The sequence below is a fragment of the Nesoenas mayeri genome (genome assembly GCF_963082525.1).
Source record: "Nesoenas mayeri genome assembly, chromosome: 1".
Lineage (NCBI taxonomy): Eukaryota > Metazoa > Chordata > Aves > Columbiformes > Columbidae > Nesoenas > Nesoenas mayeri.
In genome coordinates, this window is record NC_137541.1 from 182,432,293 (window position 1) to 182,450,790 (window position 18,498).

The 18,498-nt window shown below is 40.2% G+C and overlaps 1 protein-coding gene across 1 annotated transcript in view; it reads left to right on the forward strand.

The window, feature by feature from the left end:
- GTF2F2 (general transcription factor IIF subunit 2) overlaps positions 1–18,498 on the forward strand; it is a 95,118-nt gene that overhangs the window by 65,440 nt on the left and 11,180 nt on the right. The window contains exon 7 of the mRNA XM_080363378.1: positions 14,008–14,107. Within this exon, the coding sequence (XP_080219504.1) occupies positions 14,008–14,107 (100 nt within the window). The remainder of the gene's footprint in view (positions 1–14,007; positions 14,108–18,498) is intronic.

Consider the following 18,498-nt stretch of genomic DNA (forward strand, 5'->3'; position numbering starts at 1 on the left):
TGTCCCTGGGTTGTCCCCTCCCAACCTCTTGCCCCTTGGGTAGGGTGTTGGAGAGACAGCCTTGGTGCTGTGTTGCAGCTGCTCAGCAATGGCCAGTGCATGGGTAGGTCCGCACCACCCTAACCCCTATATGTGCTGCTATAGGGGAAGTTAACCTCATCCCAGACAGACCCAGTACACTAAGATATGCTGTTTCACACCACCATTTGATACATATATGCACACTGAATTAAAACCTGTAGAAGTTTTTGGAAAACCATACTCTTTTCTCGATAGGATAACTGACTACCCAGTTTGGTTCTGTTCAGGTTTATGACAAACCAGTGAAACGAGTGTGAAGCATTTCTTCTTTTATATATATTATTTTTTTAAATTGCAGACATAGGTATAATTAAGAAAAACTATGCAGAGCAGGCTTTAAAATACAATGGTCCTGAAGCTTCTTTCAATATTTTTTTTTCCGTGGAGGACATACTAAGCCAAATTACACATGCATGGAGTCTGCTTTCACACAGATCTTACAGACAAACCCAATTATCCAGCTTTCTATTAGAGAAGCTAGACAATGTTTGTTCTTCAGCCATTAACTGGTTTTGGAATTTGTCATGCCAGATGAATCTATAATCAAATCTTGGAGGGTTTTTTTATTTAATAACAGAATAGGTACGGCTTCACAAAGTCTGAGTGAGTTTCTTTGTGTTCACAAATAACAGGCACTCCTCTGAAAATCTCTCATTAAGAGGAGAATACTAATGTAGCAGAGCTCAGAAGTGCATGGAGCTAAGTTTATTTCTTAATAAATAATCTCCCTAGGGAGGGTTCAAAAAATAACTTTCTGAGCTACCAAGCTTATGTTGTTGTTTATTTCTCCAAAACAAAGGCAAAGTTAGTTTTTAAATCATATTTTTTAAATGCAAAATTAAAGCTTATGCTTTCTGGGCTCACTTGCCACAAAACCTAGTCGTGTCCCTTGTTGTGCCTTGTGGTCATTAGTGTGTTTTTAAGAGAAAGTATTGGAAAGATTTTTTTTTAAAATAAATTTGACAATTGTTGGTTTAAAATTGTAGCAGTGCTTGAAGCCAAGCCACCGCCTCCAGATCCTGAGGGTGTTTTCAGAATACTGAGAGATATTACCAGTACCTAATGGTGATGCACCTGTGGCTGTGAGTCGCACCTTAAGCCCTGGAGATGATGCACAAAACCAAAGTCAGGCTTTATCAGAAAACAACACTCATGTTTGCCCTCTGGAGCAGGATTTTGAAGACCAGACCCAGGAGAAGGCGACTTGAGCCAGGCTGAACGATGCCAGGCTGGGAGCAGAGGTGTGTGGTGGGTGGCTTCAGGGTGGCTCTTCTCTCCCCGTGTCCATCACCTCCCCACCGCAGAGCAGCCTGGCAGCTCCCACCCCTATTCCCACTCGCCAGGCTCCCTCCTTGGCTGGTTTCTGCTTCTGGGTTTGCCACAGCCATGTGCCCCCTTGCTCTGCTGTGGGAGCACAGTCCCCACTTCAACAACAGCTGAGATATGTCGTAGCAGGGATTTTCAAGTGAGGTAGGCAGGTATGTAATATATCAGGAGAGAGAGCTGGGGAAGCTCTTGTTTTCCAAAATAGGAGAAGGTAAAATGTAGTTAAACTATTTGAATGAATACAGCGGAACAGCAGTGTTGTACAGTTGGCAAAGGAAATACAGTTGGATGACAGAATGACGATCAAACTTTCAAAAGAAAAATCTGTTTTCTGCTTTAGCTGATACATCTTTCAGTCTGCTCTTCAGTTTGGTGTATTACATTTTTCTTTCTGCAGCTTGCAGGAAAAACTGGTGAGTTTTCCAATTGGAGGATAAACAAGACTACCTTTTTGCATGGACCAAGGAGAAAGACAGGTTACTTTCCTTTCCTGTGTTTTCTCTCTTGCTCATTGCTTGGGGTTCCTAGGGTTGCCTAGCCTACAAAGTTTTCCTTTTTAACTTAATGCTGAATTTGTTTCAATTAAACTTAAAAAGGAGGTCTACAGAGGGTGAAAGCAAGGACAGGTATCCTGGGACGAATACAGAGAAATTATCTGAGTAGCCAGGGGTCAGGTTAGGAAAGCTAAAGTCCTGATAGAATTAAATCTGGCCAGGGATGTCAGGGGCAACAAGAAAAGTTTCTATAGCTATGTCAGTGATAAAAGGAAGACTAGGGAAAATGTGGACCCTCTGCGGAAGGAAATAGGAGACCTGGTTACACAGGATATAGAGAAGGCTGAGATACTCAATGACTTTTTTGCCTCAGTCTTCACCAGCAAGTGCTTTAGTCACACTGCCCAAGTTGGAAAAGAAGAAGGCAGGGACTAGGAGAATGAGGAACTGCCCTCTGTAGCAGAAGATCAGCTTTGAGGCCATCTAAGGAACCTAAAGGTACAGAAGTCCATGAGACCTGATGAGATGCATCCATGGGTCCTGAGGGAACCAGCAGATGAAGTTGCTAAGCCACATTCCATCATATTTGAGAAGTCGTGGCAGTCTCGAGAAGTTGCCAATGACTGATAAAAGGGAAACATAACCCACCTTTTTGTAAAGGGAAAAAAAAGACCTTGTAAACTATAGGCCAGTCAGTCTTACCTCTGTGCCCAGCAAGATCATGGAGCAGATCCTCCCGGAAACTACACTAAGGCACGTGGAATATAAGGAGGTGATTGGTGACAGTCACCATGGCTACACTAAGAGTAAATCCTGCCTGAACAAATTTGGAGGCCTTCTGTGACGGGGTACAGCATTGGTGGATAAGGGAAGAGCAACTGTTGTCATCAACCTGGACTTGTGCAAAACATTGACACTGTTCCACATAACATCCTTGTCTCTAAATTGGATGGACACAGATTTGATGGATGGACCACTTGGTGGATAAGGAATTGGCTGGATGGTTGCATTCGGAATTGTGGTCAATGGCTCAATGTCCAAGTGGAGACCAGTGATGGGTGGCATTCCTCAGGAGTCAGTATTGGGACTGGTGCTGGTTAACATCTTTGTCAGTGACATGGGCAGTGAGATTGAGGGCATCCTTAACAACTTTGCAGACAACACCAAGCTCTGTGGTGCAATCAACATACCAGAGGGAAGGGATGCCATCCAGAGAGACCTTGACAGGCTTGAGACATGGGCCCACATAAACTCATGAAGTTCAATAAGGCCAAGTGCAAGGTCCCACACATGAGGTGGGGCAGTCCGAAGCACCAATACAAACTGGGCACAGAATGGATTGAGATCGGCCAGGTAGAGAAGGACTTGGGGGTGCTGGTTGATGAGAAGCTTAACATGACTTGGTGATGTGCGCTTGCGGCCCAGAAAGCCAGTCATATCCTGGGCTACATCAAAAGGAGTGTGGGCAGCAGGTTGAGGGAGGTGATTCTGCCCCTCTGCTCTGGTCTGGTAAGACCCCACCTGGAGTCCTGTGTCCAGCTCTGGAGCCTCAGTACAGGAAAGACATGGACCTGTTGGAGAGGGGCCAGAGGAGGGACACAAAAGTGAACAGAGAGCAGGAACGCCTCTCCTGTGGGGACAGGCTGAGACACTCCAGAGTTGTTCAGTTTGGGGAAGGGAAGGCTCCAGGGAGACCTTATTGCGGGCTCTCAGTACTTAAAGTGGGCTTATTAAAAAGCTTAAGACAGACTTTTTCCCAGGGTCTGTAGTAACAGTGTTTTTAAACTGAAAGATGGTAGATTTAGATTAGATGTAAGGAAGAAATTCTTCACTATGAGGGTGGTGAGTCACTGGCACAGGCTGCCCAGAGAAGCTGTGGATGCCCCATCCCTGGCAGTGTTGAAGGCTGGGTTGGACAAAGCTTTGAGCAACCTGGTCTAGTGGAAGGTGTCCCTGCCCATGGCAGGGGGGCTGCAGCTATTAATAGATCATCTTTAAGGTCCTTTCCTTTCCAATGCAAACCATTCAGTGATTCTAGAGAAGAAGTATTTTCAGTGTTCAGTTAACAACAATTTGTTTCTCTTTGCTTGTAGGAAAGAGTGCTGGATGGATTAATTCAGCATTTAGTGTGAGCTAATTCAGCAGTTCAGTGCAAGCATATGGTTAAGGTATTTAAGGGTAGCTGAACTGTGCAAGATTACCTTTTAAGCTATCGACCGCAGTACGTAGTCATTGACACATTAACACATAGGCATGCACAGTGCTTTTTCCCAGCAGTTTCATTTTGGTGCCCTTTGCAGCAGTCCCTCACTAATTATGTCCAAGTTTATTTTAATAGAAGGGAGGTGAATGTCCTCAAAAAAGCATTCCACTATCTGGCATTTTAGCTCTGCATGCTGGGGAAGGAAGAGGCAGAGAAAAACCTTGAGAATTTGAGCCAGCTAGGTTTCCTAGGGAAGCAATCCAAATGTTTCCCAGATTGCCACAAACTGTTGAGTTGTTTACAGTAAATTTTAGCTGGAAGATCCCCAATGGAGCCAGATGCCGTGGCTGTTTGCAGAGCTGTGGGGGGAGAGGTAGAGGTAGCTGGGAAGCGGAGTTGTAGGGGTGGGAGCGCGTCATTGGAGGCAGAGTGCTGGCAGCTGTAACTCCCTGAAGACGTTTTGCAGGAGAAGGGGAGGAGAGGTTCAGATGGAGGAGAGTGAGCTGAGATGCTATGGGGACTTTTTTTTCATTTGAAGACTTGTAGCCAACAGTCTGCCTCTTTCTTTCCAGCTTCTCTTTAGCTGCGAGCAGTTTCACTGCAGAGTGAACTGACCTTGTAAATCATCTGCCTTTTTACCAGTATTTCAAGCCATAGGCCTTCCAGAGTACAGTGAAGTTGTAGATTCTCTGTGTAACAGACTTATTGCTAAAATTCTCGTTTCTTGTTCCCATTAGCAAAATGTTACACCATTTCTGGATCTGCAAACACCAGCAAGAAGTGTTTGGCTTTGTATTGTCTCGACTTACAAGTCCCCATTGTTTATACCATTGTTTTAAAAGCAGCAACAAACACTGCAGATTAGTTGTGGCAGGAAAATTAAGATTATGTGACTTTGAGACAAGTCTATTTATTTTACTTTTAGAAATAATTACTAATTGAGAATTTAAAATTCCTCTTCTAAAATCTAAATTGAAATAACATCTAACAAATAAGTCCATTTGTTATGGAGAAATTTGGGGACTGAGGAAAATGGGAGCAGGAAAGGAAACTGCATCTTTGAAAATGGAAGTGGGAAAGGAGACTTTAAAAGCATGATAAAAGGGCATGGACATGGTGATTCTTTTTTTAATCACGACAAGATGTGTTACTGTAAATGATGTAGCGTAGTGACATTGAAATTACGAGCCTGAGGTATCACTGAATACTCTTCAGTCAGTAGTACATGGGAAAAAATTTAGATTATCATTTCATGTTGATAATGATCATTTCTGTCTTTAAAATATATAGGTAACTGAAAGTAACTTCATTTTTAAAGATCTGTTTTGTCTTGGTTTTACATTAGGATGTCAGATCTTTTCTTTCCTCTTATCTCCTCAGGCATCCAAGTAGACTATTTGCACTAATTGGTTTATGATATCAAAGCAAATATTCATGTTGAAGCTTTTCTTAAACAGGAATCAGTTTGTAGCTGCAAGCTCCCAAGTGCAGGTGCACATACAGACATGTTGCTTAATGGTATTGGCAGGAGAGTGGGGAACCCAGGATAGACATGACAGACCTAAGATATAGAACTTGATGGTCTCCAGAGTCAGGCTAAGAACAGGATGCCAAACTACATAATTCTTTAGAAAGGTGTACTTGGTGTAACAGAGTGCAGAGCTGGGAATAGTGCTTGACTTTAAACGTGTCTTCTTCCAGGTTCCTGTTCAAAAATCATAGGGACATGAGCATCATGTGTCACCTAGATCAGAACTCAAAGTCCTCGGCACTTTCAGAGTTTAACCCTTTCACTCATGCTGTCGTTTTTGCCAATCTGCATTTTGTCAACGGTGTTTCAAATCCTTTCTTTCTCAGTTGGTTGGTTGTTTTCATTTTATAACAATTTAGAATAGACTTGTGTTTTATTAAGAGAAGATAATTTCCAAACAACTGACTGTGAAGTAATAAAAAGTCTTGAGCCAGCAACAAGGTAGACAAAACTATTTCTTACACTTTTGCTTTAAAGACAATAAGTGCACTTATGAGTATGTTTTTGCATGTATTTTAGCTCACACTTTTTCAGGAAGTCTGACTGCTCTCCAAAACCATGCCGTCTTTGTTTTCTTTTCTAGCTTTTACCTTCTAAGACATCTAGTAGCATAAAAGAGGAGGAAGTGATATTGTACAGTCATTTCCTAAAGGATTTTTTTTCACAGGAATGACTGAAATATATGTGCATGCATAGTTAAAATTGTGTGTGATCCTTTAGAAAAGAATACTTTCATTTGAGAGGATAATCTTCATGTTAAAATTAAAGGGCTGGGCATTTTCTATTCTGCTTGTGTTAACTAATGAAACACTTTTCCTAGATCTCTGTCTTTGCCTTCTGTAGCTTTAGTAATGGGCTTGTGAAATTCCTGGTGCTTCCCCCAAGCAAGAGTAACAGAGCACTGGAACAGGCTGCCCAGGGAGGTTGTGGAGTCTCCTACTCTGGAGACATTCAAAACCCACCTGGACACCTTCCTGTGTAACCTCATCTGGGTGTTCCTGCTCCAGCAGGGGGATTGGACTGGATGATCTTTCAAGGTCACTTCCAACCCCTGACATTCTGTGATTCTGCGATTAGGACATCGCTTAAAATGCTTAAAGTTGGGCATCAAATAATAAAGTTATTCAGTTACATCACTCCTAGAACGCCAAAGTCTTTTTTTATCTTTACATTATTTATCCTCACAGCCTTGGTCCAGAAGGTTCTTAATCATTTGCAATACTAAACGCAGAGAAGAAAAATGGCAGTTTAGTAGTTTTAATCAAGTATTCCCATTTTATCAAACCAAAAAATAAAATGCATAAGAAATTGTTACTTATTGTTGAATTGCTATTCATATCATCTCATTTTCTGTACTGGGGAAAGATCTGTAGAATTTGAGGCTTCAGTTATGACTGTGGTGCCTGTCTCAATATTAGACATGAAATTATCTTATATTCATATGATTCATTGCTCAGCCTTCAACATATATATTTGAAGATGTCAGCTTCGGAAGAACCTAATGTAGAAGAACATGTAATAATTGCAGCACCTTTCTTGAAATGTCAGGATTTCAGGACTTAAAATCAGTTATAAATCATATTCTATATTAATAATCTGAAACATTTTGTTATTTAGTGCTGGCAAATGCACTTCTTAGTGCTATTTCCATTCAGCTAATCCTCTTCTCTGTCTGCCTGTCTTTATAAATGAGGACAGGCTCACTTTGCTTTGGCTGGGTGTGTGTGCTGGAGTAACATTCGACGTCTGAAGGAGAATAGTAGATTCATCCATGCGATGGGCTGCAGTCATCCGCCTCCGTTTTATGTGAAACAGTAGGACTTCTTACAACAAAATCTAATACAACATGTTGAATTTGCATGTTGCTAGTTCTTATCTTTCAGAATATATGACAGATTGTTTTGTGTAGCTACAAATTGTTGTCATTATTATTATTAGATAATGGTTATTTTTACCAATGTGGTCATTCTGATAATTTCCTATGATGTTTGTGGTTGAGCACTGACATGGGGTTGTTTTAGCAGGATGTGCCCCACAGGGTGCTGAGTTCCCTTAGTTCTCACAGAATTACAAAAACTTTAAGTTTCAGCATCTTGTAGGAGTTTTCACCTCTTGCCCATCATCTGCTCACTTCTTATATTACTAACATTCTTGCTTGGAAGAAAATCAGAAAAGGTGCTACCTGAACCTCAGCAAGGTGCAATAGTCCAAAGGAACATGAGAAGTAATTGTGAAGCTATATTGTTGCATTTGTTTTATTAACTTGTTTTGGATGAGATTTTGCAGGACCTAGCTGCGTCATGTTTGGGATGCTTTGCAAAAGAGAGAAGCAAGGAAAAAATATTTTTGCCCATATGAGATATTGTGAAACTTCATGGAAGTGTCTGGTTCAAGTAGAGAATTGCTGGGTAAAGGACTAAGAGAGTTAGTCACACACAGAGTCACAGAATGTTAGGGGTTGGAAGGGACCTCAAAAGATCATCTAGTCCAGTCCCCCTGCCGGAGCAGTCCTTGGCTTTCACTCCCCTCGTACCATGCTGAGAACTTCTGCAAGTACTATTCAATATATTCATCACTGGCTTGGATGAGGGAATAGAGTGCACTGTCAGCAAGTTTGCTGATGACACCAAGCTGGGAGGAGTGGCTGACAGGCCAGAAGGCTGTGCTGCCATCCAGAGACCTGGACAGGCTGGAGAGTTGGGTGGGGAAAAAATTAACGAAATATAACAAGGGCAAGTGTAGAGTTTTGCATATGGGCAGGAACAACCCCAGGTTCCTGTATAAGTTGGGGAATGATCCATTAGAGAGCAGTGTAGGGGAAAGGGACCTGGGGGTTCTGGTGGACAGCAGGATGACCATGAGCCAGCACTGTGCCCTTGTGGCCAGAAAGGCCAATGGCATCCTGGGGTGTATTAGAAGGGAGGTGGTTAGTAGGTTCAGAGAGGTTCTCCTTCCCCTCTACTCTGCCCTGGTGAGACCACATCTGGAATATTGTGTCCAGTTCTGGGCCCCTCAGTTCCAGAAGGACAGGGAACTGCTGGAGAGAGTCCAGTGCAGGGCAACAAAGATGATTAAGGGAGTGGAGCAGCTCCCTTATGAGGAAAGGCTGAGGGAGCTGAGTCTCTTTAGCTTGGAGGAGACTGAGGGGTGACCTCATTAATGTTTATAAATATATAAAGGGTGAGTGTCAGGAGAATGGAGCCAGGCTCTTCTCGGTGACAACCAATGATAGGACAAGGGGCAATGGGTTCAAACTGGAACACAGGAAGTTCCACTTAAATTTGAGAAGAAACTTCTTCTCAGTGAGGGTGGCAGAGCACTGGAACAGGCTGCCGAGGGAGGTTGTGGAGTCTCCTTCTCTGCAGACATTCAAAACCCACCTGGACGCCTTCCTGTGTAACCTCATCTGGGTGTTCCTGCTCCAGCAGGGGGATTGGACTAGATGATCTTTTGAGTTCCCTTCCAATCCCTGACATTCTGTGATTCTGTGAGTTCAGAAAAGATAAAGCTGCAAAACTGTGCAGAAGTGGAGAGTTTGTGTTTCATCCCTTCCCAAGCTTTGGGCAGTGGGCTTGCTCTTTTCCCGTGCATCTCTGTTGAATGATACTGCAGAGAGAGAAGCAAACCAACTTTTCTTTTTTTGTGACAGTAAGGTTGGCACCTTACTTGCAGGTGCCCTGTGTAAATACAGCCAAGCACAAAAAGGTATTAAAACTTTTCAGTCCTGTCTGTACAATAATTTCTTTAGAAATGTCAAGAATTCAAGCCCTAGCAGCATTTCTGATTAATATCTGCTTCTAATCTTTGAAACATTTGTTTTGTGGCAGAAGATTAATCACAGGAAATTATCTATTCCAAAGGTCTTTGGTTTATTTTTTATTGCTGGAAGATACATATATTTAAAAGCCAATGAGCATCTCCTCCTAGGAGGGTACATATTGCCTTCATCTGTCTCCCTGTATGAGCCTGCTGCATGTTGACAAGTCCTATAGAATTATTTCCAGCTTGTTTGAATGTTTTTTCCCTTTTTCAACTGTAGGCACAATGGCAAATCAGACTTGCAGTATAAAATGTATTTTGCTGGGAAATGACCGTGGTGAATTTGATGCCGTGCTGGTTAGTTGTTGTATTTCAAGGCAGAAGAGCTATATTTGATCTTGGGGGTGGAAGAGAAAACCACAGTGTGCCGGCTGGTGGCTGCTCTGTCGCTAATTTATTGGCAGTTTGGGGGGAAAAAAAAAATCTGCATTCTCTTTTTTAGCCCAGATTTTAGCATGAATTATGGCACGAGCTATTTCAAAAAGAGTCAAGTGGAAAATTTAACTCCTTGGAGAGTTGTGTGTAGGTCTGAGCCATAACTGAGGCTTTCAACTGTCATACTCCTGCAAATCATAATAAAGAGTAATAGGTAAAAAGCCACTGCTCCTTTAAATCTGTGTCACCAGTGACTCAGAATATCTATTGATTTTTTTTTTCTTTATTCCTGCCAACAGTTTCAATTAACATTCAGCAGATCCACTCTGAGAAAAACCTGTATAAAACGCTTCATAATATTTTGGTTTAATGCTTCTTTTTAAATTCTGTTTAAGCAATAAGCATTTTAAAGTAATTATACCTGTAACACATTAAAACATTAATCTAAAAGGCTAGTATAATGCCCAATTCATAGCTTTTGTTACACAGTTTTGAGTGTATAATTATGAGAATGTATATTTCATCAACTTTTTTTCAGCAATGCTATACAAATTTTAAAAGTCAATTATATTCACCCAGATGTATTGCTTTCTGAATACTGGAGAATTAATTGCATGGTTTTGAAAAAATAATAAAACAAAACATGCACCATATTTTCCCTGCAAATAGTGCGTGTACCAACAAATCATCTGGACAAAATGATTACAGGCTATTTGTCTTACCCTTTGTAATGCACTAAGCAAATTTCACTGCTTCATCCACACAGGAAGCATTTGCTAATTTGGGGTTTATAGCACATTTGTCAGACCTTTTACCTGTATTTGTGCATTCTGGAGGCGCTAACTGCAGATGTGCAGCAGCTGTTGTTCCAGATAGGGTTGTGTGACCATATTCCACAGGGAAGCTGAGTGGAAGGAAGACAACCTGAGGCTCTGTCATTCTCCAGGAGATCTTGAAAGCCGCAGAAAAAGAAATGAGAAGGGCAGCCATTAGGGAGAAGAGCAAGATGCATGTGTAGAATAAATGCATATTAATAAAAAGGTTTGCCTCCTGAGTCACTGTGCTTCCCATTTAGATTTCCACGTTGACATGTGGCACTTGCTGTAATTGCTTGCATTAAAAAGTAATACCAGGAACGTATATACTTTTAGTTTGCACTACAGCAATTTATCAACTGGAAAAAGAAAAAGAAGTTAACATTGTACTATTAGCCATCTGAGATCTGTGGGTCACAATTTGGCAACTATTGGCAAGAAATCTTGAAGTCCAACATGATTATCTCTGAAATTTCTTTCAGAGCCACATACATTTGTAGCTGATCTATTTCTTAGTTGGTACAGGTGGATCTTTCTGAGATCTTTTGCCATTTCACAAACAAACTTAGTGTGTCCATTTCCATTCCATCCCAAGCAAGCAAGAAGTTTTTGTTTGCTTTCAAGACTCCATGTTGGGGAACTTCACATGTTAAATGTAACTTCACTGCCATCAACATTTGGAGGCCCCTGAACTCTCTTACGCATTTGTTTTTCTACTGGTTTGGAAATTAGCAGGTTAAAATAAAAAAGCTGATGTGTATATCCTGCATGGCAAGTGAAAAATGTTAAGAAATAAATCGCTGGTGTTCTTTTGTGCAAAGAAGGATTGATTTATGGAAGATGTGGTGAAATAGGGACTGAAATTTCCTGTGTTGTAAATTTAAAATGCCAGAACAAGTGAAGACCTTCAACGCTGAGTGGTGTCTAAGGGTCATGACAGGCTCTAGGCTGAAGAGCTATCAATAGTTTGCATGCTCGAGTATCTAACTGATTCAGGAACTGAAGGGCGTTTGACATCACCATTCTAAAGCTTTTCCTTCTGAGGGCAGTCTGAGGTGTTCAATCTGTATTTTCCGTGTTCTGGCATTTCATCATTGTTCTTTAGCCGTTTTCCTAAAGAAATGGAGGATATTATAAATGTACGTTGTAAAGAATAATGAATATAAAGCTTGATGCAAGAAGGATTTAATCACAGAGAAATGCCACCATTGAAAGCCTAGCGCTCCCAGAAAACATGATACCATCTGATGTATTTCAGTATTGTTAGGAACCTTGTGTGTTGCTCGCCTGAGCTGCAGCTGTAATGAGAAGGACTCTGGAACATCATCACAAATCAAATAACTAAATCTGGTCCACATGAAGGTGGTGCAGTGTCCTTGAAGTGGAAAAGAGAGATGTAAATTCCTAGTCCATCTCCAGGAACCCCTGTCTCATGAACCAGAGCATTATCAGTAAAAAAGGTTGAGCAGGAAACCTCCTTTACGGAAAGGAAAAATGGGAGAAGGGAGAAATGACGTGAAAAATAGCTACAGTGGGGACTGGAAAACTCCCCAGGTCAAAACAATAGGAAAAATGGCTAAGAAAAAAAAAAATTAAAGCCAAACTATTAAAATAAAAAAGTCACTGAGACCAAAAAGAAAAAAAAAAAAAATAAGCAATGAGGAAGTGGAAAAAAAAGGCAGATTTGGAAAAAATATATTGATTTATCTTTAGCCTGTGCCTTTTTATGAAATGTGAACTTAGAAGACCTTTGGTAGCCAGATCAATAAAATCTTTAAAATCATTTACTTAGATTGAAGGCCAAAAGATAAACTCTTGTGATAAAAACTTCTGCCTTTATTTGCCAGAATGGGGTGAAAAGTGTTCACCGCTCATCTACCTTCCCATTGATTTTCTTTCAAGCTAAGAAAAAATGTGCTACATTTGGACAGAAGAAGACATTGACGTACCTTTTCCTGATTTAGCAATGTAGAATACAAGGCAATGGTCCCTTAAGGGTAGTTAAAACCATAGAACAAATGGCAAGCCTACAAAGATGCAAGAGGAAGCAAGTTTCTGTCTACATATGAGACCAAACTGCCTGCTACTACTGTCCGGCAATATGAAGGATGATTTGCTTCATTTCCAGTTGCTACAACTAGAGAATTTATTTCTTAATTTAATGCTTACTTTAAATGTAATTTATTTAGGTTTTTCAGGTGTTAAATCAGATGCATGCTGAATTTAAATGTAGCTTTTTGGATGTATGTTATATTTTTATGAAAAGAAATCAGTGATCTGAAACACAGTGTTTTTTAAAGTACAGTCTCTTTTGTCACTATTGTATTTTACTTTAGTAAACTTGTAGTTATTATTTGCATTAATGACATCATATTAATTTTCCTTTGGAAAGAAGCAAACATCATGGTACATTTATTGGGCTATAAGTCTTACATTGTGTTCAGTGAAAACTGACTCTTCTGCCTATAAGATAAACCTTTGGAAACAAAATAACATCACTGATGATAACCTAGTTTTATCTCAATATTAATTGTATGTGCCATTGGGCTATTTTCTCTGAAGGGATGTTGTCTTGCATTTTTCTAAAGCTTGGGTTTGTGCGTTTTCGTTTCAAGGAGTGTTAAACCTGAAGTTAAGGGAGCACTTCTACACCATCATGCATAAGCTTTAAATTATATAGAGATGTGCTTGACAAAATGTGTTCAACCTCTGACCTTCTGAGAGCCTTCCCCAAGGAGAACTGAAGGTCACCTATTGGTAGCTGTATGACTGAGACTTGATTGTATGATGGTTTGAACCTGGCTGGATTTCTTTATCTTCATGTTTTTAAAAACAGTTATTTGTGCTCTGTTACTGTACTATAACGCTGAAAAAAAGGTCACAGAAATTTATATTTTTACATTAAAGTATCTAAGAGAAGGTCGTAGAGTCTGATCATTGCTGTGTTCTGGGCAGGAGTGGATCAAATGCTTTTTCAGGCCTCAGCTGAGTGAGCTGGGAGATTCTGGGTTCATTTGTGTTGGGTTTCGTCTGAAAGCGCACGGGCTTTTCTTCCACCTGCGTGTCAGGCTTTTAGAATAAAATTTGTCTTCAGACATGATTTTTAGCATCTTCCTTTCACAGTTGCTTGGTTTTTAGTATTTCAGTATCTCCTGTAGCATGTAATGTCATAATAATCCATGATGTCCTCAAGCAAAAACAGAGTAGGAAGAACTTAATTCAGAAGAGTGCAGCTGTTTTGCCTCATGATTTGTTTTCAGCTGACCTTTGATAAGGGCTGGTTCATACTTGCAGATTTTTAGAATTCATTTTGAGTGTGTGCTTGTCTGAACTTTTTATTAATTCTCTTCTTTTATTTTGCAGATTACAGATAGAAGAATCTTCTAAACCTGTAAGGCTATCACAGCAGCTGGACAAAGCCGTAACCACGAACTACAAACCAGTGGCTAATCATCAATATAATGTAAGTACCTTTCAGTATTTTCCCTTATTCTCCTAGCCAGAATCTGACTCAGGACACCAGAATCATTCTGCTGCCGTCCCGCAGCCCTTTGGGTCACAGTTAGCCACTGTCTTTGGAAATGTTCCATGTTATCTCATTTCTCCCTGATTTTGTCTTTTGGGGATGTCCTTTCTGTCTCAAGACCAATGTCACCCTTGGGGCTGAGGTCTGCCAATTCGAACTCTCCTGTGTTACCTGATGAGGGCAGACCACTTTTACCCAAGCCTTTTCTGGTGTCTTTATTACATTCTTCCTTTGGACTCTTTTTGAAATGTAATTTTGAAATTTGGGGATAAAAGGCAGTTCTGGCTTTGTGCTATGAGGTGTGGAAGCACTCCTTTGAGCCAAATAAAATATCGTATGGAGGTGGGTAAAAGACTTGAAAAGAATCATTAGTTTCCAGTTCTTCGCAGGAGATGACAACAAGTCGAAAAGAATAACAGGTGATAATTTTTCCCAGTTTCATACCTTCCTAGTACATGTTATTTGCATCATTATCTTTGTCAATATTACACCCACACTGCTGTTTCAAATCAGTTGATGTACATACAAACTATAATGTACTTTTTCTTAAAGATCCTCTTTGAGTAATTTGTATGTATGCATATATAATCACTGTTACTGTTGAATGTGCGAAATGGTAAGTCATACTGAAAATGAATCACTGTATTAGTCATTTAAACTTCTACACTTTTTATTAACATTTTATTTACATAAAACAAATGACAATATACTGGGTGATATTTAAGCATTATTCTGAAAGGCAGTCTCTCCACAGAACCAAAAATAATAGTTTATCTCTCATGGGACTGTTTTGTAGTAGTTACTATTCAAAGTCTGATCTATACATAGATAATCATACCAATATAACTATTTCAGCTAAGGGAATGACATTTAACCAAAATAGTCACACTGGTATATCCTGCTATGCAAATGCAATTTTATATGAGTATATTGTTTTATGATGATACTGTTATTCTTCTTCTTTAATTCTGGAATAAGGTACAGTGATGTACAGCTTCTCTTTTTACCTGGATTCTGTGCCATTTCCTTGACACTAGCATCATTACAACAATAGGACTTCAACCTGGAGACAACCTTTGAATCTTTATTCCAGTTGCCAATTGTCGTATCATTACAGAAATTTAAATCTTATATGAGATTCAGGGGGTATAACCAAAATGTAATCAGCCTTCTTACAAGTTATGACGTTCTTGTGTCCTAATTGTAATGATTTTAGAGGTTACATAGCAGTCCATGCTTATGGAAATCCATTGGCAGTGTGTTTACTTTTCCTGTCTGTCTTGAAGTTGTTCTGATGGAAAAAATCTAGTAGGACATACCTATTTATACTTGAGTCACTCTTGGCATTGCTTCTAAAGGCCCAGGCATGGCTACTTTCTACAATACCTTACTTTTCATTAAGTCTTTTATTAAGGTTCAGGTTAGATGGCTGAAAGGATGTACGTCTGGGAGAATACGTCTATGATCTTTTAAAACCTCTTGGTTGAAGTTTTCTGATGTTTTCAAGCAGTAGTTGCTTTCTTCAAACTTGCTGTATTGCTTATAGTCACGTAGAATCATAGAATTATAGAATCATAGAACATGACAGACCTGTTGAGGACAAGACCTTTCACAAAAAGGAACAGAAAATGTACAATCTACCATAAATGCTGATACATTCAGTCATCTACTGAGGAGTTTCTGAAGAAAGAAGGAATATCTACTAAATAAGAAAGTAAGGAGCAACATTTCCTGAATTAAGAGGTGATAGAATATTAAATGGAGCTTAAGTGTGTACCCATAAATGAACATACAGCAGGAAGGAGGAGAGTAAGAAATTACATGTAGAAGGGAAATAGTAATAGCTTGTTTGAATACAAGGATGGGGAAAGTGATTTTTTTTTTCCCAAGAAATTACATTAAGCCTGCCTTTTTATTAGAAGAAATTGCATTTCCATTACGATATATGCCAGGATTATAATTTAGCTTTTCATCTCTGGGAAAGGGACCTTCGTTTTCCGTATATCTGTATGTGATACGCATCTTTAAAAGGTTGCAGTAAATGTTCTTGCAGTTAGGATCTTTCTGTGACTTAATTATTTTTTGTAATACAGCAGGAGAGTTCTCTAGTGGTCCTGGTTACCCCTTCAGAGGCTTCTTTGTGGTCTCCCCTCTTCCCACTCTCCTGTACTAAAGAGATGGGTACCTCTGCTTCAGGGGATGCATAAACCTTTAAGACTTTTTTCAAACATCTTTAAATGAAACTTTAGATTTAGTCTCACTTCTTTATCACCTTCATATTAGCTGTCTACCGAAGCAGTGTAATACATCAGTTTCAGTGTTAATGAATCCTTCAAGAGGGAAATTCTGGCAGCTTTTCAGCAAACTTAGCAACATCCTGAGAAGGTAAACAAAGAGAAATTGATTTCTGTATGAAGTCTTGCAGGGAAAAACACCTTCCACTCCAGACAGCTTGTTCTAAAATGGTCCTTCCATTAAATCAAATAATGTTTTAATGCTTTTTAAATTTAAAAACCACACAGTTTTAAAGAAATCCAATTAGTTTACCGTGTACATGCATTCTCTAATGTGGCTCTCAACAAGTGCTTTACGCTTACTGCATAAAAAATCCTGTTTGCAAGGAAAACAGGAAGGAAAAAAATGAAAGGCTGCATTGTAGCTTGCTGTGAGCAGTGTACTCACAAGACAAAAAGAAGAAAACAGCGACAGATACCACGCTTTTTTTTTAATATCACTTGACAATGCGCTCCGTGTTTTCAGACAACAGCGGGAGCTGTTGCTGAAGTTGGAGGGAGATGCCGGAATGTTGCTAATTAAAACGTGGGCAACTGGGGCCCCAGCTGCAAATAACTTTTCAACAAAGGGAGGGTTTGATATTCAGTTTTCTGTGCAAGTTGTTTTTATACATTAATGAATTAAGAATTTTAGCATATCCACATTGCATTTGTAAATGGAATGCAAATACTCATCCTTGATTTACTTCAGATCATCCAAAGAATTTAAAATAGATGTTCCTATTGGGAAGAGTGTGCACTAAAACAATAGAAAAAGAAGAATGCTGAGCATTACAATTTACTATTATAGCAAAAAAAAAGATTGTGCTTTGGTTAAAAAGTCTAGTTCATGTTATTTCCAGGAGACTGTTTTATACCCATTTGTGAAATAGTCCTGTCAGAGACCCAAGATCAGTGAAGTTAATGTTGAATTTCCTTATTGTTACTTTGCTCCTTTGTGTAGGAAGCATCAATTTTAAAGCGAGTCATTTTTTTTCTTCACATGGAGAGAGTTGTAGCTCGTAGCTAGTTGCTAGCTAAGCACATTTTCGCTATATGTCATTTGAAGAGGCACAAACAGTACCATGGATTTTTCATTGTTGCTCTCAGAGATTGGCTTGAGAGTCCCAGTAGCTTTTCCCATTATGCCGTGTTACTTACGCGTTGTTCCCACAGCTTTGTCAGGCACAGAAGGAATAATAACTTCAGTGCTTCACCCTTGTTCTTGCTCCTTAAAAAAAAAAAAAGAAAAGAACAACAACAACAAAACCAAACAAAACCCACAGAATCACAGAATGGTTGGGGTTAGAAGGAAGGGATCTCTAAAGATCACCTAGTCCAACCCACCAGCTAAAGCAGGTTCACCAGAGCAGATCACACAGGAATGTGTCCAGGTGGGAGCTGAATGTCTCCAGAGAAGGAGACTCCACATCCTCTCTGGGCAGCCTTTTCCAGTGCTCTGGCACTCTCCAAGTAAAGAAGTTTCTGCTCGTATTCAGATGGAACCTCCTGTGCTTCAGTTTGTGCCCATTGACCCTCATCCTGTTGTTGGGCACCACTGAGAAGAGCCTGGTCCCATCCTCTTGACACCCACCCTTGAGATGTTTATAAACACTGATAAGATCCCCTCTCAGCCTTCTCTTCTCCAGGCTGAACAGACCCAGCTCTCTCAGTCTTTCCTCATAAGAAAGATGTCCCAAGGCCCCTGATCACCTTCGTAGCCTGCTGCTGGACTCCCTCCAGTCATTTCTGGACCATCTTAAACTGGGGAGCCCAGAACTGGAGGCAGTACTCCAGATGCGGCCTCATCATGGCAGAGTAAAGGAAGAGGAGAACCTACCTCCTCCTGCTGGTCACAGTTTTCCCAGTGCTCCCCAGGTGAAAGGAGAAGATTGGTTTCTTCCATCACTTCAGTTTGACCTTCCGCCTGAGGATGTTGCAGTTTGTTTCTGGTTTTCTTCTTGTTCATTTTGTTTGTGTTGTTTGAGGGGTAGAAAATTGCAGAAGGGTTGGTAAGAGCAGGCATAACAGCTGCTGTTAGGGCAGTGATGCAGC